General features: G+C 47.7%; 1 protein-coding gene across 18 annotated transcripts in view; it reads right to left on the bottom strand.

Annotated features, from left to right (window-relative positions):
• Gtf2i (general transcription factor IIi) overlaps positions 1-26,961 on the bottom strand; it is a 77,772-nt gene that overhangs the window by 8,651 nt on the left and 42,160 nt on the right. For 9 of the 18 annotated variants that reach the window (XM_076923088.1, XM_076923085.1, XM_076923084.1 and 6 more), the window contains 13 exons: positions 26,131-26,193; positions 19,990-20,103; positions 19,201-19,266; positions 17,191-17,374; positions 14,578-14,636; positions 13,282-13,353; positions 8,820-9,003; positions 8,042-8,100; positions 5,683-5,754; positions 3,677-3,860; positions 1,107-1,165; positions 767-841; positions 437-538 (listed from right to left, as the gene is read on the bottom strand). In XM_076923088.1, coding sequence (XP_076779203.1) covers positions 437-538; positions 767-841; positions 1,107-1,165; positions 3,677-3,860; positions 5,683-5,754; positions 8,042-8,100; positions 8,820-9,003; positions 13,282-13,353; positions 14,578-14,636; positions 17,191-17,374; positions 19,201-19,266; positions 19,990-20,103; positions 26,131-26,193 — 1,293 coding nt within the window. The remainder of the gene's footprint in view (positions 1-436; positions 539-766; positions 842-1,106; positions 1,166-3,676; positions 3,861-5,682; positions 5,755-8,041; positions 8,101-8,819; positions 9,004-13,281; positions 13,354-14,577; positions 14,637-17,190; positions 17,375-19,200; positions 19,267-19,989; positions 20,104-26,130; positions 26,194-26,961) is intronic. The other 9 variants (XM_076923099.1, XM_076923095.1, XM_076923093.1 and 6 more) reach the window with 1 other exon arrangement.

Consider the following 26,961-nt stretch of genomic DNA (forward strand, 5'->3'; position numbering starts at 1 on the left):
GTCCCATGTCCTATAAGCAGCTCTAAGTCCTTTCATGTCATGTACAGATATATTACTCTAAGTCTCTCTCCAATAAATACTCAGGTTGTTAATATGGCTGCTTTGCCTGACCCCCCCACCCACCCACATAATTAAACTAAACAGCTAGATAGCATATGCTGGCTACAGTGACACGACAAGTGCTGAAGTGAAGAACAAAGGGCCTCTCCTGGCCTCATTACCGTGTCTGCCACATGCCAGGTCTGGCTCTGGGTACACTTGACTCACAATTCTCAGGCACCCTTCCTTGCACATGGCCCACCAAAGAGACTCACCCACAGCACAGGAGCAAGGGAGGGTATCAAAGACTCTTGCTGCACGTTTAACCTCAGACACACGGACTCAACCCAAGGAAAAGCACTGTGTTGCTGACAAAGTATGCTAAGTCTCTATTTACCAAAGGAAAACTCTCTCCCTCGAGGCTTGAAGGGAACGTTTGAACCGTTGGTCTGGGTAGGAGTCCGAACGGCGGAGGTCTGAGGACTGTTGTTGTTAGGGCCTGGAGAACATTCAAAGGAAACCAAAGTTACTGTGTACACGTGCCAGCAAACATAGCCCCGGCACTGCAGACATGAACACGCACAAGCACGTATGTCCACACGCACTGAAAAACAACACACCCATCAACTTAGCACTGTCACAGGTGCTTTTCAGACATCAACCTCACACGCACAGACGTCACAGAGTCCATACAACTGTAGGTAAAGCGACAACCGGAGCGGCTCACCTTCCACAGTGACCTCAATCTCAGGAACCTTGGAGTTGCTCCCGGGGCTGCGTGGTCGCTTGGGGGACTGCAATGCTGTAAGGCAAATTACAAGGTCACCTTTGCAAGCTGCATTACAAACCCCGTAGGGCTGCTTTATAACAGCAGAGTTAAGGGCAGGCAGCTTGGCTGTTTTCAAAGAGATGGAAGCATTACTTGGGCAGCGCGGTCCTAGTGCCAACAGACAAAGAGGGAGGACAAACAGAAACGTCCAATCAAACGGCAAGAAAACAGAAGAGAGAAGATAAACCAAAGGAAAAGCACGTGACGTGTTCACACCCGAGGCGGCTCGGCCTCTTACCTTTAGTGTTGATTTTGCTAGCCATCCCAGGAGGCAAGTAGGACACAACTAGCTCGGGCCTAGAAAGAACACGCAGTACGTCATTCTCCACACAGCGCACAGAGCCCAATAACAGGCATGTGTATTCATGTTTTCCATGCACATCTGTCTGTCTGTCCACCGTATGCATGCCTGTGTACATGGAGGTCAGAAGAGGGTGTTGGGTCCCAGGACCGAAGACAGACACTTGTGAGCTGCCATGTGGGTACAGAGAATTGAACGTGGGTACTCCGGGAGAGCAGCCAGTGTTAGCCTGGGCATCTTTAGTAGTTGATTAACAAAGGCAACCACAGGCTCTATTTGAGAAGGATGAAGGGATACTTGTGGGAGCAGGCATGGCCTTGTTGCTGGACGAGTGTCCCTGAGGGGTGGGGGGCACTGGTTCAAATGCCCACACCAGGCAGTATGTGTATCTGTCTTTGTGTCTGTCTGCTTTCAGATCAGGATCTAGCTCTCAGCTGCTTCTCCAGCACCATGCTCCCCACTGCGGCTGATAATAGACTAAGCCTCTGAAACTACAAGCCAGCCCCCAACTAAATGCTTTCTATTAAAGAACTGCCTTGGTCTTGTGTCTCTTCGTAGCTACAGAACAGTAACAAGTAGGTACCAGGAAGTGGGGCATGGCTGTGACAGCCGCCGTGCTGCTTGCTGGTGCAGTGTAAATTCTGGACTACAACAGCAGTGGATGCTGTAAGTAGGGCTTGGTGGGCCACACTAGCAGGGGTCTGGAGGGCAGTGCTGAGGGCAAGGTGAGCTGTGGGCCCAGCTCAGGAGGTTTCAGAAGGGAAGACTAGCACGAGGGGCCTAGAAATCCTTCTTGGGATATTTTGGCAAAGAATGTGGTTATTTTTTGCCCTTGTCTGAAAAGTCTTCCTGAGCTTAAGAGTCTTGGATGAATGGCCCAGGCAGAGGAGATTTCCAGCCGTTCACACTGGCTGTGCACACGGTGACATGGTGACTTTATGCCCATATATAATGGAAAGGAGAAAGCTGGACAAAGAGACTAACAAAGTGTACAGTTAGGGGAGAAAGGGTCACCAGGAAACGTCATGAAGCTGAGTCCAGAGCTCACGGAGATACAAGGTTTATGCCAGATGGAATAAAGGGAGTAGTGACCTCAGGGTAAGAACCCACTCCGTTAAGCTTCCGACTGAAGAGAAACTTAAGAACCTGGCAGCTTCAGCCACACGGTTCTTGCTCTGGAGTCACAGATACAAGAAGGGGTTTTGGAATCTCCGTCCACGGCTAAGGTAAGCTGCAGAGGTCGAGTGTGTGTCAGAGGTACCCCTGCATGGAGCCCCAGAGGGGAAGCCTGGACCGCCCTGGAGATGAAGGTGTTGGAGATGCCAGCGTGGTAGGATACCTGCAGACAAAAGCTGCAGACCAATGTGGAAGCAGCCCGAGAGAGACAAGTGCGCTGAAGTCACCAAATCTGGAAGGCATTAGGGATCTGAAGAGCGCTCTGACAGCAGACATGGAGATGCAGGGTTTCAGTGCTGCCTTGCTCCCGTACTCCCTCACCCTTCTCCCCTCCCCACTGGTGGAATGCTGATGTACACCCTGTGCCACTGCAGAAGCGTTGAAGTATATGATCTAGTTTCTGATTTTACAGGGGATTGCCATGAGTCTCAGAAGATACTCTGAACTTTGGAATTTTAAATAGTGTTGAGACTGTTGCAGACCATGGGGACTTCTGAAGTTGTGCTAATTGCATTTTGCATTATGCTTAAAAGCTAAAAGCCCATGGGGGCCACGGCGGTGTGAATAAGGAGCTCATATATCATTACACGGATTCAGTTGAGTGAATGAGTGTGAACTGGCACAGGGAGGGACTGCTTAGTCATCAAAGGAGTGACCTTGTTGGTACAAAGAGGTGGGCACTGGGGTTTTAAAAGCCCATTTATCAGGCTCACTGCTTGTGGATCAGGATGTAGTTCTCAGCTACTTGTCCAGCCCATGCCTGCCACCATGTTCCCAGCCTTCACAATGGACTACGCCTCTGAAACTGTAAGCAAGATCCCACATCAATGCTTTCTCTTACAACAGCTGCCCTTGTCATGGTGTCTCTTCCGCACAATAAAACAGTGACTAAGACTATTAGTCTCTCCGGCTCCCACAACACCTTTTAAAATAGCAAATCAACACTAGACTAAATCCTTCCACCGCTGAATCTCTGCAGGAAAGTAAATAACCGGGGAAAGCCAGCAGACAGCTTGGGCTTTAGCTGGAGAGGTTCAGTGGTGCAGTGACTGCCTAGAATCTCTAAGTGAGCAGCTGGGGCACAGAGCAGTGAGAGGAGCCTTGCCTAGAATCCCAGTGAGGAGCTAGAACCTCGGCAGCAGAGCATATGCCTAGCCTGTGCGTGGCCCTGGGTTTTATCCCCAGCTCAGCAAAGCTCAGTGTTCTGCACCTGCACTGTGACGGAAACACACAGGATGGCAGTCACTTCTCTCTCCGACACAGGAAGTCAAGCCCAGAATGAGGGACTCGCAGAGGCACTGGCCTAGCTGAGACCACGGCAAATGGCTTACTTTTTAACAACAAACTTAATCTTGTTGCTCCCACGGACAATCCTCTCAAGGCGTGGAATCCCAAACCAGGTAGGGCTTCGGAAGGGGATCCCTTCAGGGAGTCCTTCCACATACAGAAACTCTGGGTTGGATTCGAACACAGGATACGGCACCTTCACGGCCTCTGTGAGGCCCAGAGCTTGAGCTGAAAGACAAAGAGAAGCTAGCTCGTGAGCACAGACTTTCACACGGGAACACGTCCATCTGTATCTGTAACAAACAGGTCCTGCTAGCTTCCTCACAATCCAACTACCCAGCCACTCTAAGATCTAGCTTAGTCTGAAGCTAGTGGAAGTAAACAATAAAAAATGCTGGCACTGGAGAGACGGTGAAGAAATTAAGAGTACTTGCTGCTCTTGTAGGGGACCTGGGACTCAGTTTACAACACCCACATGGTTGCTCACAGCCATCCGTAACTCCAGTTCCAGGCATCTGATGCCCTCTCCAGACCTCCACAGGCACTAGACACAAGTGGTGTGCATGCATACATGTAGGCTAAACACCCATACACGTGAATAAAATAAAAAAAAAAATCTTTAAAAAGAAACTAAATTATATCATTAAACTTTTAAAAATCAGTGATTGTTTTGCTTTTTAGGTCAGGCTCTTGTTATATAGACCAGGCTGGCCTCAAACTGATCAAACTGATAGTAATCCTCCTGCCTCAGTGTTTCAGGATATTTGATCACACTGTGAGCCCCAAGATTGTGTTATTTACTGAAAAAAAAAAATCATCTCTAGTAGTGGTGTGGCTCAGAGAAAGAGCTGAGATACTAGGATACGGCCAGCTCTCCTGAGAACAGAGAGGAAGAGACGGTACTTAAGAGAGAGCAGCACAGAGAGAGAAAAAGGAGGCAGTTTTTCTGGGAGAGTTTCACAGAGACAGGGTGCAGAGAGAACAAGCCAGAGAATGAGAAGGAGCCAGAAGATTACAACAGATTGCCAGAGTTAGTGTGAGGCCAAGCAGAGCAATTCTGGCAAAACTGAGAGAAGCCAGATTAAATCAGCCAACCTGGAGAGGAATTTGAGTTAGAACAGCTGAGTTGACTCAGCCAGTCAGAGCTCAGAAAGAACTAGAAAGGGTGAGCTTTATTCACCAGCTAGTCTGAGGCTGAAAACATCCTAGGCCTAGGTTAGATTGTACAGAGGCTAAAAGCTTCCAGGTCTAGGCCTAGGTTAGCAGACAGAGGCAGTAAGTTTTGGAGACAACAGTTACATCAGGAGTGTAAAAAAGATAATTTACACCTCAGTCTCTCAAGAGCTAGAATTTGAGGCATGAGCCACCAAACCCAGAAAACAAACAGTACTTTAAAAATAACATCTTTCTTAAAATAAAGTTTACTTTATGTGGATGTATGCATCACACACATGGCTGGTCCCCAAAGAGGCCAGAAGGAATCAGTTCCCTGCCCTGGAGCTGTAGCCGACTGGGAGCTGCCCTGTGGGTGCTCACCAGTCAGGTTACGAGTCACAATGTGGTGTGGCAGAAGAGAGCCTATCAACACAGCACAGGGCTGACTGTTTAGTTACCCTGCTGCCTGCAGGCCTACATCTTCCAGGAAAACCTGTGGATGCCCACGCTGAGAGCCTCCAGAAGCACAATGCTGGCCCTCCCCCATCCTTTCTTCTCCACAAATAACTATGCAGCAATGAAACCTGCACAGAGCCTGAGAAAGCTCAAGACACTCTGGAAGCAGAAGCAGGTGAAGAAGCCCCCATGCCACACAGGTGAGACACACAGGGACTCTAAGGGTCCCCCCAACTCCTCCCTAATACGGCACTGTGACACTGGAGGACACGGGAGCAGAGTGACATGAAGTGAATCAACAGCTTGGTTTAAGAAGTGAGCTGACCAGCAGAAGAAAATGAAGGCTTGCTCCCTGGTGCCTTCCTTCACTAGGTTCTGAACTTCTAACGTTTATTCGGAACACAGCCAGACTCAGACAGAACGACTGTACCTCACTTACCAAACTTCAGATTAAAGATCTCCTCCACCTGCTTGCGGAGCTTGGTGATTCTGACATTCCAATCTTCTTTGACTGGAAAGAAGCAAAATCAATAATGTTCTTTACAGGTCTGACACACAGATCATAAGCTCAAGGAGACACTCCTTCTTTCCTCTGACTGACGCCATGGACTCATCCATGGCTCGACATGGCTGTAGCCACCCTGAAGCCGGAGCAGCTGTCACCCAGCTCCAGTCACCTTTCTACTGTGTTGGCCACAAGAACCTGTAAGTGAGGCCCACAGAGGGGCCAGGAGGTTGCACACTGAACTGTGGCTAACAGCTAGGTGCAGCTAAAGGGGGCTTCCATTACATGATGTAACATCTGAGGGTTTTACAAATTAGAAAAGCACGTGTGCACTCAGTAGGAGGAGGAAGGAGGATTACAGCCAGCGTAGGCTATAGAGTCCCTGTCCTAAGCAAAAAGCAAAGCATCTGAGTACACGTGAGCATCTAATGCTGTAGTCTGATATGTAGGGGACAGGGGACAGGCACACTTGTCAAACTCCTGTGCTTTTTATGGTTGGGTGAGAAAGTCCTTCAACAGCTGATAAACACAAAACATCAGATAAGGATTTTGTTTTGTGAGACAGTGTTTCTCTTTGTAGCCCTGGCTGTCCTGGAACTCAGTATGTAGACCATAGTCTCAAACACATAGAGCTCTGCCTGCCTCTGCTCCGGAGTGTTGGGATAAAGGGGTGTGGCACTACCACCTGCATAAGAACCTCTGATGAAGTGGTTCCGGTTCTGGTTATGGTTCTGGTGGGACTGGCGGAAGGTTGCACTCCAGGACAAAGTGCTGCTGTGATACAAAGGCCCAGTGCTCAGAAGATAAGCAGACCCTGTGTCACCCCTGCCAAGGTCCAGGGAGCATCAGAGAACAGAGCAAGGGGTAGACCTGTTGCCATCTCAAACCCAGACCAGCTGTGACTGCCTATGTGCGTCACTAACCAGACAGGGCCTAGGGCCACTAGGGGAAGGGGGAAAGGAGCAGCCTCACCTAAGATCCCGCCACTGGTGCCCTGGTGGCCGCCTGCACACAGCCAGACAACCGCTGGCCAGGCAAGTGCTGCAGTGCAGGGGTGCTAAAGGCTGGCTGCAGATGGGACCTGAATGATGGGGCTCCCGAGTCACCCCCACTTATTAGCAACCCCTCACTGGTGATCTCATATAGTAGAATAACCTTGCTGATCCACCAAGCTGGACTTGATTGTGTGCTTTGTTGCTTTCCACTCCAGTATCTTCGGTGACCAGTAATCAGACTCAACAGGGAAGGTCACATAATACTCTTAAATTTAATTTTGTTTAAAAATTCTGGGGATTAAGGGGGAAAAAAGATTTCCTGTACTTCTCAGATATCAGAAAAACTGAAGGGAGAGAATTTACATTTAGAGTCCTATCTTAAATGAGGTCACGGGAGAGCCTGCTGTGGGACGCTCACAGGCTCCCCCAGCAGCTTCCCTTTCCTTCACAGTGCAGGCAGCGCTTCTCCTATCTGCTCGGTGGCGCCTGCTCATCCACCACATGTTCCTAGAAACTCAAGCAAACCAAAACCTCACCAACAAAACCACTTTTCCAATCAGAAATAAGCACAGTTAGACTGGCACAGCTCAGCAGACAGAGGCTGCCTACCATGTGTCAGTACCACAAAACAACAACACAAAATATGTCACTTCTCAACTTCTTGAACCTGACACACTGGCCCACCTTGACCATCACCCCGGGTACTCTGAGACGGAGAGGACTCAGGACACACCGGTGACCTCAGCCCTCATGCTGTACCCCAAGTAACGGCAGAATGACTAATGACTATCAAAGGCACAGCTGGGATCCATGCTCTCCTGCTTTAGGGGGAAGAACGTTTGTAACACAGGCTGCTCCGCAATTTTCCCAGACTAGATTCAAACATGAGCCGAACTCTGGCGCAGCCCCCTCCGTGTTAGGGTTTCAGTGTGACGCACATGCGTATGTCTACCTGATTCTAAAGACTTGTTTCTTCACATCAAATCATCAAGTCCCACCAGAGACATTTGATCCCAGCACTTGGGAGGCAGAGGCAGGAGGATATCTCTGAGTTTGAGGCCTGCCAATGCAGGAGAATCACAGGCCCAAGGCCAGCCTCTGCTACAAAGTGAGTTCTAGGTTAGTCTGAGCGACTCAGGGGGAGTCTAACAAGGAAAACATGTCAGGACATCTCTCAGTGGTAGAGCTCTTGCCAAATGTGAGGCACTGTGCTCAGGTCCCACCAATATGGCAAGATACTTAATTATTTAAGTCAAAAAAAGCAAGCAGGAAGGAGGAGGGACTGTGAGCAACCATACCTGGTGTGTTCGTCCGTGGCTGAGTCACTTCAGTTGCACTGTGAGTCAACAGCTCTGGTCTGTGAAAGGATTAGCAACGTTAGTGGTCAGAGCACCCAGGAGCAGTGTCCAGGCCGCCCACAGAGCCCGACAGTCAACTGGTTTTGAGTTTGGCCCATTCTGCCTTCTTGTGCAAGGAAATGAACCATTTTGGCGGCTGTTCTCAAAACAGCAAAAGCTCCAAACATTCAGGTGGATTATGGGGTCTCTGCAGAAATAAGTGTACACCAATCGTGCCTGCCACCTCCTGCCCTACAGGAGCTGGACATCTGAGACACCTCAATCCTGACAACACCCCAAACGCTGCCCCAAATAACCAGGCAGAAGGAAGCCCTGGACCTCCTCTGGGAGCGAGTGACGTCGGCCTTCCATGTCCGCTCAGCACACCCTTCAGAAGGCAGCCAGCAAGCATGGCGCACCACATGGCACCCCACTCCTCCTCAACTGCTGTCCCCAGACGGAAAGTCCTGTTGCAGGCCACACACACCACGACCAGCCTAAGAGCATCCGCCTGCCCTGGGACAGTGTCACAGTGTCACAAGACAGAGCTGTCCTTGAGCTCCACTCTGTAAGTCTTAGTGCTATCCCAGAGAGACCCTTGCTCAATTAGTTCATGTGAACTAAACATTGCATTTACAGTATAGAGGGAGGGCCACCAAGGAGGGAAAGATACACTGTCGTCAAATGGATCTTTTTATCAGGAAGAGAAAGCCGTTAAACTCTGCCCCACGGGTCTTACCTCTTGATAACAAACTTAATCCGATTGCCCACTTGGATGATCTTTTCCAGTCTTGGGATTCCGTACCACGAGGGGCTTCGGAAGGGAATGTTCTCTGGAAGTCCTTCCACATACAGATCATTGGGATGGGCCTCGAATTTCTGGTACGGTACAGCCTTGGCTTCCGTGCTCCCCAAGGCCTCCGCTGTGGAGAACGAGCAGAGTCAGGAGACTCAGGCTGAGGTGACACGTGAGGAATGACCCCAAGGACGTCACACACTGTAACTAAACACAGAAGGCAGCCAGCCATGTGTATAAGCCTATAATCCCAGCACTCAGGAGGCTGAGGTAGGGGCTAGCCTGGGCCAAAGGGGCTTGGGGACGGAGAGAAAGAAAGAGAAAGGGAGATGGGAAGACAAGGAGGAGAAGTAGAGAGAGATTAATGTGGGGGGGCATTAAATGCCTTTACTGACTTCTAGTCTGAACTACATCCAAACAGCTTTAAAAAGAAATAGTCAAACAGCTGACAGAGAGCAGACAGACAGCCCCTGGATTCTGTAGGTGACCTTAGCACACTCTGAAGTCTCGTAGCCGAGCAAGGTAGGGCTTACACCCAGCCTGAGTTTCTTTGTTATTGATGGACTTTTCCTTTTATACCTTAGGTCTCTTGTCCTAATCTCTCTGTCCATCTGAGTGCATGTGCCTATATGTGGAGAACAAAGGTCAGTAGAGCGTGTAGGTCCTTGGGAGCTGTCAGCTGTCTTTGAGACAGGTTCTCTCATTGACAAACCTGCAACTTTCCACAAAGGCTGGGCTGGCTGGCCAGGGAGCTCTGGCGACCCTCTGGTCAGCACTCCCCACTGCTGACGTGTCAAGGGCAATACCATGTCCACTTCTCTTTACCAGGGGTTCTGGAGCTCAAACACAGGGGGGCGGGGCTCACACTTTTGAGGCCAGCATTTTAACACGGGAGCCATCCCCTGACCCGTTCTGTCTTAACTCCTTCGGTGGTATCGGCAGCGTCAAATGCGAAGGGCTCTAGTGTGTTTGAGAGTCCACATACAAAGAGCCCATCACAGCAGTAAAAGGAACGGACTCGAGAGGAACAGCAAATGGCTACCACTCAGATCCATGCCTGTCTCAGCTGTTAAATAAGACACCATCTAAACCTAATTTTAACACGCTTTCTATAAAATAAAGTAACATTTCAGTTGACAGCAGTTAAGAGGGAAGAGCTGACGGCTGGGTAGAGAGGCAAAGAAAGGCCTTTAGTGTCAGCACTCAGGCAGAGGTTGGGAGACCACTGTGAGTCAGAGGCCAGCCTGAGCTACAAATACAATGGGACCCTGTCTCAATAGGGACAAAAAGAAAAGAAAAATTCAAGGACACTGCCTCCTAACTAGTGCCCTGTCTCAGTCCTCCAGTCCCCACCCGAGCGGTCGGCCACCATCTACATCTACAGTATGCTCACAGACCAGGAAGTCCTGCCCTTTCCCTGACCAGAACCAATGCGTCTAAGCCAGAGCTGGGCTGGGCCACCTCCCCTCCTGAGCTGTCTCTACTGTACCCTGGAGTGTGCAGGGGTGCACAGGTGCCAGCTACAGCCGGGGACGCTGGTGAACACGGAGCAAGCTCCTGGATGGTTTTGGTGAGATCTTGTTCCCTCCTGCCCTAGAAACCTGACAACGGGCACCAATACCTCCGAGTTCTCACCACTTCCCAAACAGGCACATTTCTAGATCCGCCAAAAATACTAGCCACTGAAAAAAAATTCTGGGTTTTATGTATGTTAAGCAAGCAAGCACTCTACCACTAAACCACATTCTCAAACCTTTTAGTCTATTTTCTCTCTTTAAAAATTGTCTAAAGCCAGGCAGTGGTGGCACACACCTTTAATTCCAGCACCTGGGAGGCAGAGTCAGGCAGATTTCTGAGTTCGAGGCCAGCCTGGTCTACAAAGTGAGTTCCAGGACAACCAGGGCTACACAGAGAAACCGTGTCTCGAAAAACTAAAAAGTTGTCTAAAATGAAGCTGGGTGGTGGTAGTCCATGCCTTTAATCCCAGTATTCAGGAGGCAGAGGCAGATAGATCGCTGTGCGTTTAAGGATAGCCTGGTCTACAGAAAGAGTTCTACAACAGTCAGGGCTACACAGAGAAATCCTGTCTTGAAAAAAAAAAAGTTTTAAAAATTATTTTATAGTACTGGGGACCAAACCCAGAGGCTCAGGCATGCCAAGTGAGCGCCTGGCAGACTCAGATCCCAGCCCCTGAGTTAGCTTCCTCAGCTGTACTTGAAAAGCCGGCCTACGCTCCGCCAGCCACTTCTCCTTTTCTTTCCCCTTCCTTTCTTCCTTTGCCACTTCTTAAGTAAAGCCGAAAACAGCCAATGGCAGTGACGTTCTTGGGAGCCAAGACACTCAGAACCACATGTCACCCCTACGCAGGAATTGCAATGACATAATGGTGACATCCCCCCAAAATAAACAAACACCATCACTTGATCTAGGCTGCTAAGTGTCCAGGGAAAGTACTGACTGGACACTAGGGGAGGACTCTTTACTGCTTCCAAGCTGGTTTATACCCAACGGGAGGGAAGGTGACTACTAAGGCCCGACTCACTGACAGCTATGGATACTAACAAGGATGAGAAGGACGAGCTGTCAACTCTGACTTGTGGGTAGATGGTATTTGGTGCCTCCCCACCAAATTTCCACTATTTTGGGGAGTGGAAAAATGAAATGTCCCTTTCCAACAAAACCTTGAAAGCTGGGTAGTAGTAGTAGTGTGCGCCTTTAATTCCAGCACTGGGGAGGCAGAGACAGGAGGATCTCTGTCAGTTCTAGGGCAGTCAGGGCACACAGAGAAACCGTCTCGAAACAAAACAAACACGAGAGAGAGAGAGAGAGAGAGAGAGAGAGAGAGAGAGAGAGAGAGAGTGTGTGTGTGTGTGTGTGTGTGTGTGTGTGTGTGTGTGTGTGTGTGTGTTGAGTGAATAACAGGCCAGCTGGGAGCCATAGAGATGGCTCAGCAGGTAAGAACACTAGCTGCCTTTGCAGAAGACCTGGGTTCAGTTCCCAGCATCCACATGGTTGCTAACAACCACATGCACACTAGTTCCAGGGAATCCAAAACCCTCTTCTGACCTCCGTGGATACCATACATGCCAGGGATGAACAGACACACGTGCAGGCAGAACAGCTATACAAAGGGTCTTTTTTTCAAGGCACTGCAATGTTAACAAACCAAATACACTAAATGTCCAAATGTTTAAGAGTCAAAGCAAAGCATGGTGGCTCACACCTTTGATTTAGGGTCAGCCTGGGCTACAGAGCAAATTCCAGGCCAGCAAGGGTTACATATCATCCTTAAACAATAAAACAAAACAAAACAAAACAAACAAACAAACAACACCCGAACCAGGATGTGAGGACACTGGCCTAGCATGCAGGAATCCCTCAGTTCCATTCCCAACATCCCATAAACCCAACAGTTAATCGTGTCTTTACTCCCAGTACAGGCAGGTGGATCTCTGAGTTTGAGGCTAGCCTGATCTACATACCATCTGCATAGTAAGACTGTCTCAAGCCGGGCAGTGGTGGAGCAGGCCTTTAATCCCAGCACTTGGGAGGCAGACGCAGGCAGATTTCTGAGTTCGAGGCCAGCCTAGTCTACAGAGTGAGTTCCAGGATAGCCAGGGCTACACAAAGAAACCCTGTCTTGAAAAACAAAACAAAAAAAGAAAAAAAACAAAAACAAGACTGTCTCAAAACAACAAAACCAATAACAAAACAATAACAAACAGCAAAAACCAAAACTAAATAAATACTAAAACCCAAGATAACCTAAAACAGGATTATGGGGACTCTACAAAGCCAGTGGGAAGATGTATGTCCTGGCCCCGATGTCCTTCTCACTGGACCCAAAGAGAAACGAATCCAAAGGGTCAAATACCTACACTGCATAAATGAAACTCCTTGAAGCAATTATTCAGGGCTGGGGTGTGGTTCACAGTGGAGGACTTTCCTAGCATCTGCTGGTATGAAGTAGAGCATTGGTCTAGGGCGTGCAAGGCCCGATCCATCCCAGCACAAAAAGAAAAATGAAAGGAAACAATACTCAAGGTTTAGCCTACTGTCGTCTATGTAGTTTTTAAAACTTCTTAAAATTAGTCTTTACTAAAAGCAAGAAAAACATTAGGTTAAGTCAAATAATCTCATTGCATTCCTAAAATGAAACAACTCTTAACAACAAAAAACTTAAAAACAAAACAAAACGAAACGAAGAGCTGAAAGCGGCTCAGCAACTCCGAGCGCTCGCTGCTCTTCCAGGGACCCAGGCTCAGATCAGGTGGCTCACGACTGCCCATGACTCTAGTTCTAGGAGACCTGACACCCTCTTCTGGCTTCTGTGGACACCTGCACACGTGACCCACCCTCTACCCTCAACACACACATACACAATACACACAAACTTCTCACTTACCAAATTTCTTGCAGAAGAGCTGGTCAACCATCTTCCTGAGTTTGGTGATGCGAGCATACCACTCTTCCTTCACTGTGAGGGACAGGCACACATTGTCTGGGCTTAGCAGCTTTCCTTAGTCAGGTTGTTAAATGGTACAGTAATACCCGAAGTTAATTTTTCTCCCTTTGTTTGACAGAAGTTACCTTCACAACTTCAGGAGATACTTATTAATCTACATGGGGCAACTCCCACTCCATCCCGAAGGACACAAAACAAACAATAATTTCATTTTATGTCCTGAATTAGATAGAATTGATGGGCCTTTATCCAATTTATAAATACCAACTTTACAATATAAATTTCAGTTAATTTCCTTCTGAGAAAGTATTTCATTAGCCCTGGCTATCCTGGAACTCAGCAAGTAGGCCAGCCTGCTCTACTTCCCATGTTCTGGGATTACAAGCATGGCCAAGCATGCCATGTAGAACATGTGTGCAGGTCTACCCAGAAACTCAGTATCTCTCTACCTATCTCCGTGTCACAGCTTCTGTAGACAGGACACAAAACTAGACACACCCAGGAAGAGGGAATCTTAATGGAGGATTGTCCGCATCGCACTGGACAGCTGGGCTATGAGGGCCATAGCTGACGGATGTGGGAGCCCACTGTGGGTGGAGCTATCCCTGGACAAGTGGGTCTAGGCAGTGTAAGCAGTAGCTGAGCAAGCCAAGAGAAGCAAGCCAGAGGAAGCATTCCTTCCTAGTGTCTGCTTCCGTTTCTTCTTCTGGCTTCCTGCCCTGGCTTCCCTCATGATGGGCTGTGTCCTGTAAGTCAGACAAACCCTCTCCTCTGCAAGTCCTACTGTCCGTGTTTATCACAGCAGCAGAGAAAGGTTGTACAGCTCTGGCTTTAGAGCAGAACCTATCCATCTCTCTACAGTTATGAACAGAACTGTGTCACTCTTGTGCGGAGTACTACAAGTCTGGAAGGCATGTTTGGTAACAGCTCACACCTGCTGGTCGAAGGTAGATTCCTTATTTACTTCCAAGATTTTTAAAACTTTATTATTTTATGTATGGGAGTGCTCTGTTTTCATGCACACCATGGAATCAGATTCCATACAGATGGTTGTGAGCCAGTATGTGGTTGCTGGAAGTTGAACTCTGGAAGAGCAGCCAGTGATCTTAGCCGCTGAGCTGTCTCTCTGGCCCCAAAGGTCTCCTTCTTTATGAGGACGGCACCCTAAAGAGGAGGCTGCACTGCCGTCACAATTCTCATGCACACAGCCATGGCTAGCCGGAGGCTAAAACCCACCTCCTGATGCTGGCTTATCAAGCTGTAAGTCTTCCCGTGTTGAGTTCAGAAGCTCGTGTCTGAAAGGAGAGAATCAATGGTAAGTACCTGGCAGGTAGCATCTAGCAAGGATACTATCTAGCACACACAGAGTACATAGAGTGTTCAATCATCAACCCTGCACACCAGCACACCCAGACCAACTTCAGACAGAAGTTTCTCTCTCCAGACAGAAAGTGCACACTGTCTCAGAAGATGCCTCATGTGCTTCTGATAAGTGAGAAAGTACTTCACTACAGGGATTTTAAAAATTTTATAGTAACATAATCCTTTAATTTTATATTATATTGTTGAATGTTTGTTTGTAAAGCTCTACGTATATCCAACAATTGTATGTGCAGGGCCAGAGATGTTATATTTTTCTAAACAATCAAACAACCCACAAAATACATGAGCCCTAATTCTCACAGCCCATGGAGCCCTCGATTAGGGCAGAGAACAGGACTCCAGCATTCCTGACACGTGAGGGAGGGAGGGAGGGAGGGAGTGAGGGAGGATGGGAGGGACAGCAGAGAGGTCAGTGGTCGTGATGCTGACTGACTGTGGCTGTGATGTAAAGCACTTACTGAATTCTGTAAAGCTGCCTCTAGACAGGCAAAGCAGTCAAGCCTTTCATGGACACTTGGGACACTGACCCCTGTGAACTGTGACCTGCCCCCCAATTACAACACCTAGGACTTTCTAAAGCAAAGGCTTCATTACTTTATTCAGTCTTGTAACAATGTAACACATAACAATCTTTTCAGTATTTCATTTCCTTCATACTTTTTTGAAACAGGGCCTCCCTAGTAGCCCAGGCTGGCCTCACACTGGTAAAGATCCTCTTGCCTCTGCCCCTTGAATGGCAAGACTAAAGGTTATGCTACAAAAACATGAGCGTGCCTTCCGGGTCCTGGTGCGCTTTCTCAGACCTACTGACTAGACTGACGTCTTCTGGCTTTGCCTTTTTATTTTACCTTATTATTTTACTAATTTTTTTAACGGACTTATTTTATTTCACATGCTTTAGTGATTTGTCTACATGTTCTGTGTGAGGGTGTCGGGTACCCTTACAGACAGGTGTGAGCTGCCGTGTGGGTGCTGGGAAGAGCAGCCAGTGCTCCTACACTGCTAGCCATCTCTCCTGCCCCTGAACCCTCACTTTAAATGTATGCCTGCTACTTCACTTCAGTTGCCTACACGGCAGTCCATCTATGCCTTCAGAGTGTACACGGAAAAGGTTCCCTCTGTCTTCTGGATCTGCCATGATCACTTTACAAATGTCCTTAGATTTTAGATCTTAAATGATCTTCGATCTTAAAACTTTGTGCCACAATCCTGGTCAAGAAATATGGAAGTGGGAGCCGAGCATGATGAGTTAAGCACAGGCTGCCACGCATGCTCGACAACCTGAGTCTGACCCACAGACTTTGTGACTAGTGGAAAGAGAACCGACTCCTCATCCCTCTAACCCCCTCATGCACGAGCATGCAAAGCCACACAGAGATAAAGTTAAAGAAGCAGACAGGTGTGGACTGTTCGGGTGGCCACCATTTTAAGATCGGCACAGCAGCACCGCCTCCTCCGACAACTACACCTGCTCAGGGAAGAGGGAAGGGCCCATCCCTGCTTCAGCATGGAGGGTGGCTAACAGTCGCCTCGCTCTCCTATTCATTCTTCTTCCAAGCTTTGCTTATTTTAATTTTCCAACCTTATGTTCACGTGCTTTCAATTTTTCAGACTTAGAGCAGTGGTTCTCAACCTTCCTAATGCTACAACCCTTTAATAATATGGTCGTAATGACCCCCAACCATAACAATATTATGTTTGTTTGTTTTTCAAGGCAGGGTTTCTCTGCGTAACAGTCCTGGCTATCGCAGAGACCATGCTGGCTTTGAACTCACAGAGATCCGCCTGTCTCTGCCTCCCGAGTGCCATGACATTATTTCTGTTGCTACTTCATACCTGTAAATTTGCTACCGTCGTGAATTGTAATGTGAGTGTTTTGGAAATATAGGTTTGCCAAAAGGGTGGGAAACGAGCAACCCAGAGATCTATGGCCACCTTTCTTGGTGTGAGATGGGGTGGTCTGACCTAAGGACACTCATGCAACATACTCCAAAGCGGAAGAATAGCTGCCGTGGGAATGGCTCAGCAAAGTGCTCTCTCCGTAAGCAGAAGGACCGGGACTCAGGTCCTCTGCAGTCAACCAATGTCAGGCACGCCCAGTGGCCCGCCTGTAAGTCAAGTCTCAGATGGCAGACACCACTGTTACAGCGACACAGGCTAGACACACAGGCTCAGTCAGGAACTCTGAGAGAGACCATCTCTAAAGAGTGCAGTGGAAGAGTGACCCACCGCCATATTAACCTTGAGGCGTACAAACTTACTAGCACACACACGTGTGCATCTATGTGTCACAAATGCACACACACAAACACAGGGAAACTGGAGGATAAAGAGATACGCAACCACAAGCTTTTACATACAGTCTGTGATTAGTATTTGTCAGCAGTAAAAACCAAAACAAAAAACCCCCGCACCAACCAACCAACCCAAACAGACAAGAGCCCCATCCACGTGCACACATCTTACTTCTTAATCACAAAGCGGATCCTTTCCTTCGCCAGCAATATCCTCTCAAGGCGAGGAATGCCGTACGTCGATGGCCTTCTAAAAGGAATGCCTTCAGGAAGCCCTTCTACATAAAGATCTTCAACATGGGACTGGAAAAGAGGGTATGGGATCGTCACCGGACCTTTGGCTTTGATAGCTTGAGCTTTAGGATGAAAAGAGAAAGGGAGTGTCATTACAGACAAGGCTCTGCGGGACTCCACGTCAGAACACAGACGACACGCACACGGCACATGGCACATGGCACATGGCTTTGTCTTCGTAAGTTAACCACAGTGTGTGGATTACAAACACGGGACCACGCGGTTTTTAGAACATGAGCATTCGTTGTCTATGACTGAACTTCTAAAAGAGTTTCTCTCATATAACAAGATGGAAAACATTCTTGATCTGCGTCATTTATGACCACAGCCGTTTCTTTACCCAAGGGTAGAATAATGCAGCAGTTATAGACCATGTCCTCCAGGCTGTGGACACAGTCACCAAACAGAGTCCCTGTCACACCAGCATCACTGTTGGCTGGTGTTCTGCATTAATGTTTCACCGGCATCATACATGTCAGCGGTGGAAAGGGACAGCGCATGAACCTTGCTCATGCCAAGTCTACATAGCAGTTAGACTTCCTCCTTCGGGGCCAATCGCCACCGCAGCTGCCTTCAGTGTATAAACATGACGGTGGTTATGACAATTTCACAGCAGGTGACTCACAATGATCTCCTTATATACAAAAGAATCTTGGTTGGTGGCCATGGTGGTGATTCTGCCACTCGGGAGGCAGAGACAGGGGAATCTCTGTGAGTTCCATAGTAGCCTGGTCTACATGGTCTACTTTGCCTCACACTGCTGCAGGGCACAGGGCCAGGAAACTGCTGCTGTACCAGACTCTCTAGCTCAGAAAGGGGCTAACTAAAACGTGCAAGCACCAAGAACAAGCACTGACCCTGCACCACCGTCATCCTGCAGGGACTGTGCTCGCTCCTGTCCTCGTGGCCACTCAGCATGGCGCCCTGGCCTCACTGTGACCTGCCTGCTGTACCTCAACACTTCTAATGGACTGTCTGCCTTTCCTGCCTTGAAATGGGTGCATTACAAGCACAAGCTAAGGCCTGAACACAAGGTGGAAGGAACGCTAAGGGAAGCGTAAGCAAGTAAAGGAAAATATGAAACACTTAGCAAGTTTATTATTATTCTGTTTTAACTCTAGACTTCCATTGAAGATCTCAACCACAGTTACGGAATCTATGTTGGGCTGAAGAGCTGGCTCAGTGGTTAAGTACTCGCTGCTCCTGCAGAGTTCAGTTCCCAGTATGCACTGCAGCTTACAACCACCTCTGTACAAGGCACACAGATCATACATGCATGCACCCAAAACACTGGTACATCTAATATTAAAAAAAAAAATGCTTTTGCCGGGCAGTGGTGGCGCACGCCTTTAATCCCAGCACTTGGGAGGCAGAGGCAGATGAATTTCTGAGTTCGAGGCCAGCCTGGTCTACAGAGTGAGTTCCAGGACAGCCAGGGCTATACAGAGAAACCCTGTCTTGAAAAACCCAAAAAAACAAAACAAAAAAACCAACCCAACAAAAAAATAATAAATGCTTTTTAGAAAGTGTGAGTCTGTGAGCATGCATCTGAGGCAGGAGGATGGAACCTTTAACCCACCACTCTAGAGGTGCATCTCTGTGAGCTGGATGCCAGGCTGCTCTTCATAGTGACTTCTGGCAATCAGAGCTACACAGTGAGACTCTGTCTCAAAAAAAAGAAAGAAAAAAAGCACAAAATGGTCTCTCTCTCTTTGCACACACACGCACACACGCACACGCACACTTTGCTTCCACTGACTGGTAATTTGGAAACTGTTTCTACTATGCCCTACACATACAAGGGCCAGGTGTGAGGAGGGCTTAACTCCCTGGCAGACCGGCCATCTGTTCTGAGCATGACCTGAAACGCACGCCGGGACAGACATACCGTATTTTCTTTCGAACAACTCTTCAACTTGTTTTCGTAGGTCAGTGATGCGTGCATTCCATTTCTCTGAAAAGAGACGGAGCCATTTTCAGTATCCAGGGCAGCTTGGCAGTCGCTGCTCTCCAGAACAGACCACCTGCCTGTCAGCCCACCTCAGTCAGGCTTTTTTCCTGCCTCCCCAAGGGTCTTTCCTTTTTCTGTGGTTCTTGGGAACAGCTGGAGACTGAAGGACATTTGAAACTTGTTTTTAGAACAGTCCACAGCCTGCCTCTTTGGAGCTTTTAAGCGTCTAAAGATAGGTGATCAGAAAAGACTGGTCCAATTAGGCACTGCAAAACAGCAGCAAAAAGAGAGAGGCCTACACAGGCCCTCTGAGAGGGACACCTCCTGAAGCCTGTTAGCTGGGGAGAGGCAAGACTTTATTGCAAGGTGGCTGCAACTTCACAGGATGCTGAAAAATATGAAACTCACATACATACAAACTCCAACTGGCAAAGCACTGGCCTACATCTCTCCCAAGAGCAACAAAACAAAGAAAATTTCAAACTATGGACCACAAATCTAACTCACCCCTGGTATTTACTCGGTCCCTTAGATGGGACATGGGCGACAGAGTAATACTGAAAACCAAGGGGACTGGGACTACCTTGGAAAATGAAGGTTTTACTGCTTTGAAGGATAACGGGGCGCCAAATGCAGTCTACTCCCCATGGCTAACTGGCTTCACACAGACCCACTGCCTCTGACGTCACTGCCCACCCCTTAGCCCTCCCCGCTGTAGACACTTACCAAAGTTGAACTCCCTCACTTTGCGCTTGCCGGCGTTGGCGGGCTCTGGGACTGGCGGGGGCGGGGGCGGCTCGCTGCTCTTTGGCCTCTTGGTGGGTGGAGAATAATCATCATCTTGAGAAAAAAAACCTTCATTACTGGGGAACCCAGCTGCCCCGGTGACAGCGCAGTTTTGAAGGCAACTCTGGCCACTCACGAGGGCTTTCTATCGACCACGCTGCAGCTCCACGCTCCACCACCTCGCTGCACGCACCGCACTGCACGCACGGCAGGGGCTAGCCGCTCATATCCTCTGATCAGTCTTTCCTCTCTCTAAGATTTCATGGCTAGAGTTATGCTCAACTTCAAGTGTTTTGAGGAAAAAGGTTTTAACGGAGGCAGCTATTTCACTATAACAGTACAAGCATCTTATAGAAAAAGAATGAAGGCTGAGTGAAAGGATAAACTCACAAGCTCTGAGGGCCGCAAACAAGTGGGGAGGGGAGGGAACGGACTGGGTCAAACACTGCTGCTGTTTCTGTTAGTTTAGGGTTTTTTGTTTTTTTTTTTTTAAGTTTAATATTTGTTTCTCCTGGGGCCTGACTCCATGGCATTGGGCTCTCCCACTAAAGCACCAGCCTTTCGTTGTTGCTGTGACTTGAGATAAGGTGGCTTTGGACTTAGGATCCTCCTGCCTCAGCTTCCTACCTGCCAGGACTGGCGCATGCACCACCAAGCTGGCTCTGTAAATCTTTTCAATTCCAAAAAGAAAGAAACAGAGATGTTGACCCCCTCAACATAGGACCACGTACAAACGCCCTTCAGGATGCGAGCCCAGGTTCACACAGGTCAGTACATGTGTGAGGTCCATGCTTACTCTCAATGCTCCCAACACTGGAGCGGGGGATGCCTGGCCCACGTAAGAACAGCCACCAGCATCCCGAGAAGGCAGAACCCACAACTAAGCTGTCAGCTCTAACACCTGCAAATGAAGCTCACAGAATCTTTAAAGTGTTAAGTTGTCAGGTGTGGTGGTGTATACCTTAATCCTAGCACTTGGGAGGCAGAGACAAGTGAATGTCTGTCAGTTCTAGGCCAGTTAGGACTACACAACGAGACCCTGTCTTAGAAAGGAAAAAAGAAAAAAAGGTCTAAGTAGGAAGATGGAAAACTCAAGGTCTTCCTCAGCTACATACCAAGTTCAAGGCCAGCTTGGACCTTGTGACCCAGTATAAGAAATCAATAGTGCAGACAGAAATAATTACTATTTAGAGACAACAGCTATCAGAAACGATCGTTCAAATACAACCAAATATTAAGCTAACTATTTTAAGGTTAATTGTCACTCTCAAACAGACTTCTAAAGACAAGGCAGACAAGCCGAAGCCAGGTGTGGTGGCTTCACCACAAGCCTGCAATCTCTGCATCCGAGAGACAAATGTCAAGTTGGAGGCTAGTCTGGGTGTCAGGGCACACACCTGTGATCCCAGCACGGAGACAGATCATGAGTTCAAGGCCAGCCTGGGCCACATCAGACACTGTGTCATTTAAAAAAAAAAAAAAAAAAAAAAAAAAAAAAAAAGGAAACAGAGGGAGGCCAGGCAGTATCTTAGACTCAAGTTGACTTTGGGTTTAACTCTTTTAATTAGGCCCCTCAAAAGATGGTCTGTTTCAAACTCAGGCTGAGGGACAACAGCCAGGCAGATTTTCTTCCATGTCAAGAGGTCACTTCTTGGGCTGGATATAGTAGCTCACACCTTTAATCCCAGCCCTCAAGAAGGCAGAGACAGGAGGATCTATGAGTTCAAAGCCAGCCTAGTCAACAAAACGAGTTCCAGGTCAGCCAGAGCTATGTAGAGATCCTGTCTAAAAAAACAAAACACACACACACACACACACACACACACACAAAAAAAAAAAACCCCCAAAAATCCACCTCAGTTAAGACCCACTTAAGAATACAAGACAGCTGGGCAGTGGTGGTGCATGTCTTTAATCCCAGCCCTCGGGAGGCAGAGGCAGGAGGATCTCTATGGGTTCCAGGCAGCCAGGGCTAAAGAGAAACCCTGGGGTGTGTGTGTGTGTGTGTGTGTGTGTGTGTGTGTGTGTGTGTGTGCGCGCGCGCGCGCACATGCACTCCTGTGCAGGAGCACAAGATATGCTGATAGTTTATTAAGATAATCAATCGGATATGAACATAAAAAAGTCTAAGAGTATTTAATACAATTAATGCTAACAAAAAATGCAAAATTATTTAAAACTGTCTGGTTGTGCTCTCCTGTGAGACATGAGGGTGCAGCAACAAACACAACCATGGGGCTGGAGGCGTGGCTCAGCGGTAAAGCAACTGCTCACCAAGTCCCCAGTCAGGCTGCTGGGTTCTGGGTCTCATCTCTTCCCTTTGGAGCCAATCCGTAACCTGTCACTTTGCACTGGGTCCTCTCTGGCTATGCGTGAACCGTGGAAAGCACTATAATGCCAGCTAGTCAAGTACTGACAAACTCAACAGCTGTCTCAATGGCTTCCACCCTCCCTGCCCAAGGCAGGGCCTCCTTCCTGTACCACCTGCTCTCAGTCTGCTTCACTCAGGGGCCCTGTAGCCTCAAGGTAATGGGTGTGAGCCGAGGCTGCTCCAGGCAAAGTAGTGTCAGGCTTCGGTTATCTGAAGCAGCCAATACCCTCAGCATTAATTTCAAAAACAGCCATCCCTGGAACATGACTTCCTGTCTACACCTGCTGCCAACCCTAAGCTCCCTAGTGACACCACAGAGCTGAAGAATACTGGCCACGCTCACACAGCTCTCATTTGTATGTAACTGAGTGGTTGTTAACAGGGTTAATAGAGAGGACTAATGTGACGCCATTCGAGTGCGTGGCATACACAGTTCTGCAGTAACATGTGTCCATGTGCAGTGAACAAGCAACCAGATAGACCACAAGCATGCAGAAATATTTGTGTGGCCTTAAAGGAAAAAAAAAAAAAAACACAGAAAAAAATTCCAAGAGAATTCACCCATGGAAACACAACATAATCAATACTTTGGAGCAACTTCAAGGAAAGTGAAATGAGAGTCCAATGTCAAGATCAGAGGCTGGGCACACTTGAGTGTGTGCAAATGACTCGATGTGCTCAAATGGTTTGGGACCACGGCCATTAAAGGCAACTGTGTGCAAAGGAAACAGCTTTTCAAACTCTTTATTACCTAAAGAGATCTCTCACAAAAACTGGATAAAACATACCAAGATCGGTCCGTGAACCATCCGGCGTGCGAGCATGCGTGAGTATATCCTGCCACCCCCTACATGAGCAGTCTAGCCTCTGGTCATTACACAGCAATGCTGAGACTTAGCGTGTGTTCAACAGATGTCCTACACCCTCACTGTACACATCAAAGGAAGTGGCAGTCCAACCTAACCCAAAACATAAGCTCAACGTTTATGAAACTGAGGCCTGCATGGTCTGATCGCTGCTCCAAAGCTTCCCAGACCTGGATTGCTCACATCAGCTGGGAGCTGCTAAGGGCTGCCTCTAGCCACAGGACTGCCACAAACAAGAACCCAGAGATGACTCTGGAAAATCCGAACAAGGCTGGCATTTTTTTTTTTAAAAAATAAACTATATTGGAAATGTAGAAAAATAATGACGGGGAAACCTCCATCCCCAGGCAGGATGTTCATTCTCCTTAGCCCTTTCTTTAAAGCAGCACACGCTAACCAAGTATCTTCTCTAGACTTTTCCTTTACCTTTTAAAAAGATGTGTTTATTTTATGTGCATGTTGGTTTCATGGTTGTATGTATACCACATGCATATTTAGTGTCCCTGAAGTCCAGAGGAAGACACTGGATCCCAGGAACAGAAGTTATGCGTTGTCTGCAACTGCACCACAGGGGCAGAGTGCTCCTGACTACTTCGTCACCTCTGCAGCCCATGCTTTTCCTCTTAAAATGGTTTCATCCGTGACATACAGGGACCTTTTTTTCCATCCCTTCAGTTTGTTTATGTGGTTTTAGTGCTATAAGACAGGATTTACTTTCCAAACAATCTTAATATAGTCACTATGCCAACTTGGAGCCAGGTGTAGTGGCTTTTAATCCCAGCAACAAGGAGGCAGAAGCCAGTGAGTGGATCTCTGTGTGTTTGAAGCCAGCCTGGTCTACATATCAAGTTTCAGGACATCCAGAGCTACATAAAGAGAATTTGTCTTTTTAAAAAAAAAAAAGAAAGAAAAAAGAAAGAAAGAAAGAAAAAGTGCCAGGTGGCAATGCACACCTTTAATCCCAGCACTCAGGAAGCAGACGCAAGTGGCAGGCCTGGTCTACAGAGCGAGTTCCAGGATGACCAGGGATACACAGAGAAACCATGTTCCAAAATACTAGAAAAAAAAGAAACCTCAAAAACCCAAAAACTGAAAACCCAATTTGGTTCTTCATCTTATCCAAAGTTTTATTTCTATAATTCGAAAAGGTACCTACTTTCCCATCTCTATCTAAAGAACAAGGCTGGTTTACATGCTTACAGTTTTCTAGAAGTTACTTAGGGTTTTAATTTAAACCTGTATAATTCATTCATTCACTTATTGCACGTGTTTGGGGAGGGAGAAGCTTCCCATGCATATGGACAGCAGGAGCTGGGTCTCTTCCGCTCTGTGGGTCCTGGGGATTGAACTCAGGTCATCAGGCTTGGTGACAAGTGCCTTGACCAGCTGAGCCACCTCACCAGCCCTTAATAGGTTTTTAACTGAAAGGTGACAAAATTTCAATTCTTCAACTGACTATAAAAAATTCAAAATAGCTTTCAGGTTAATAAAATCATGTTAATGAGAAAGACAAATCTATGTATTAATTTGCTGAAAGTAGCACACGGAGCATGAAGGGGTCTCTTCTGTCAGGTCAAAGTCATCCAGCAGCTCACACCTTCAATATCATGGACACACACAGACAGGTACAGAGACACAGAGAGAGGGAGACAGAGCACACCCAAGCTCCCAAACCAAGGCAAGTTATGCTGTGGCTGGGGAAATAGAACTACCTACCAGCTGTGTGGGACTGGGGGCCAGGGGTATGAGCTCTGTGACAAAAGTCCGTTATCAAAATGCATCTGTACTTTGCAAAACCGCAGATATCCACACAAATACACGTGTATATAAATCATCTATCAGCAATGGACTGCCACCACTGTCAGATGAAGGGCAGAGTGGGTGAGAACTTTCGACCCGGCTTCCTGTGCTGTTAAGGGCACTCACAGAGGCATGCTGGGAGACGTTGGGATTAAAGGGAAGGGCTTGAAGGACACTGTGCACCTTTAATCCAGCAACTGATAACTAGGGCAGGCAGATCTTAAGAGTTCAAGGTCAGCTGGCTTACAAAAACAGTTCCAGGACAGCCAAGGCCTCATGGTGAGACCCTACCCTAGAAAAAAGTTAAAAATATTAAAGGCATATGGCTTTAACCTCATCACTCGGGAAGCCAAGGCAAGAAGATCTCTGTGAGCTCTAGGCCAGCCTGGTCTACACAGTAAGTTCCAGGCCAGGCAGGGCTACACAGTGAGACCCTGTCTGAAAACAAAACAAAAGGAAAAAAAAAAAAAAATCAACCAGGGGTAAGGCAACTTAGCCATTGGAGAGTATTTTAAAATTTAAAATATTTGTAACCATTGCTTGAACATTTTCAAAAAACAGTGTATTATCCGTGAAGGAGTACTGGAGGTGTGGGGAAGCGGCTTGCCTTAAAAGTTACTGATGAGGTATGATGGCATATTGATGGCATATTCCTATAGTCTCAGTTACTGGGAAGACTGAGGCCGGGGGGGATGGCAGGAGCCTAAGAGACTGAGGTCATCCTGGCAGCCTTGTCCTCCCCTTTTTCAGACTGAAATTTGGAGGGCTCCAGCTTTTCTTAAATTTCTTGTATCATAACCCAAAAGATCCTGGAATCTGCCTGTGTGTGTGGATCTAAATTTGGATGTCTTTTTCTTTTTTTTTTTTTCTTCCTCAATTACTTCTGCATAGTTGTGCCCAGAGCAACAGGGGAGCCCTGCTGGGGCGTGGGCTGCTCTGTCCCCAGCTTCCTGCAGAATGGATGAGACGCATACTCAGTGTGACTGTGACGTATATGCTCATGACCAGAAGGAAACTCTTGGAGTCAAGGCTTAAGTAACTAACCTTCAATGGTCACCTCAACTTCAGGGTCCTCACTGGTTTCTGAAGGGACATGTTGAGTAGAATCTTGAAAAAAATAAAATTCTAAAATGACATTCATTATTCAGCATATCCGTGTACGCCAACACATACTGTCTGGGACTCCAAAAGCAGCCTACAATGAAATACGACTGGCATTTGACTTCATCTCATGTTCTTTAAGAATATTTGACCCTTGGTTATAACTGGGGATGAAAGAAAACAAAAGGTAGAAAACCACTGGAAAACGTGAAGATAATTACCAATTACCTGCTTCGGTGGACTCGAGAGCCCCACATTCTTGGAGGAATGCGGTTACAGCAAACGCTCTGTTTCCTTGCTCTAACTGGAGGATGCCAGTTAAAGCAAATAAAAACCTGCTCTCTAGTCTGGACACCAGCCTCTCGCCTTCCAAGTGTCCTAGCAGTGGTTTATACAGTTAAATGAAACCACCATCAACTTTCTGCAGGAGACCTTCGAGACAAAGGAAAGCCGGTGACGGGCATGCATGGCTGCAGCTGACTCGGTCAGTTTGCAGGGTCCTCCACCGAGGTTCATGTTATTACACAAAATGCGTACACCCACAGAGAGAAAGGTTAGTGCTGGGCACGGGCATTCTTGTTAGCTCATTAGCTCTTTATTCTGCAAAGGCTGAGAATTAACTGACTGGCCAAAGATGGTGCTCGCTGCTGTCAGTACAGGAACAGGGTGCAGAAGGAACCCAAGTGCGCTCAGCTGTTAATGCTGGAACACAGCAGCAGGAATTTCATCAGAAACAAGTCCCCTGAGACCTAGCACGTGTTGACAGCCTCGTGA

The sequence above is a fragment of the Arvicanthis niloticus genome, chromosome 24, assembly GCF_011762505.2.
Source record: "Arvicanthis niloticus isolate mArvNil1 chromosome 24, mArvNil1.pat.X, whole genome shotgun sequence".
NCBI lineage: Eukaryota > Metazoa > Chordata > Mammalia > Rodentia > Muridae > Arvicanthis > Arvicanthis niloticus.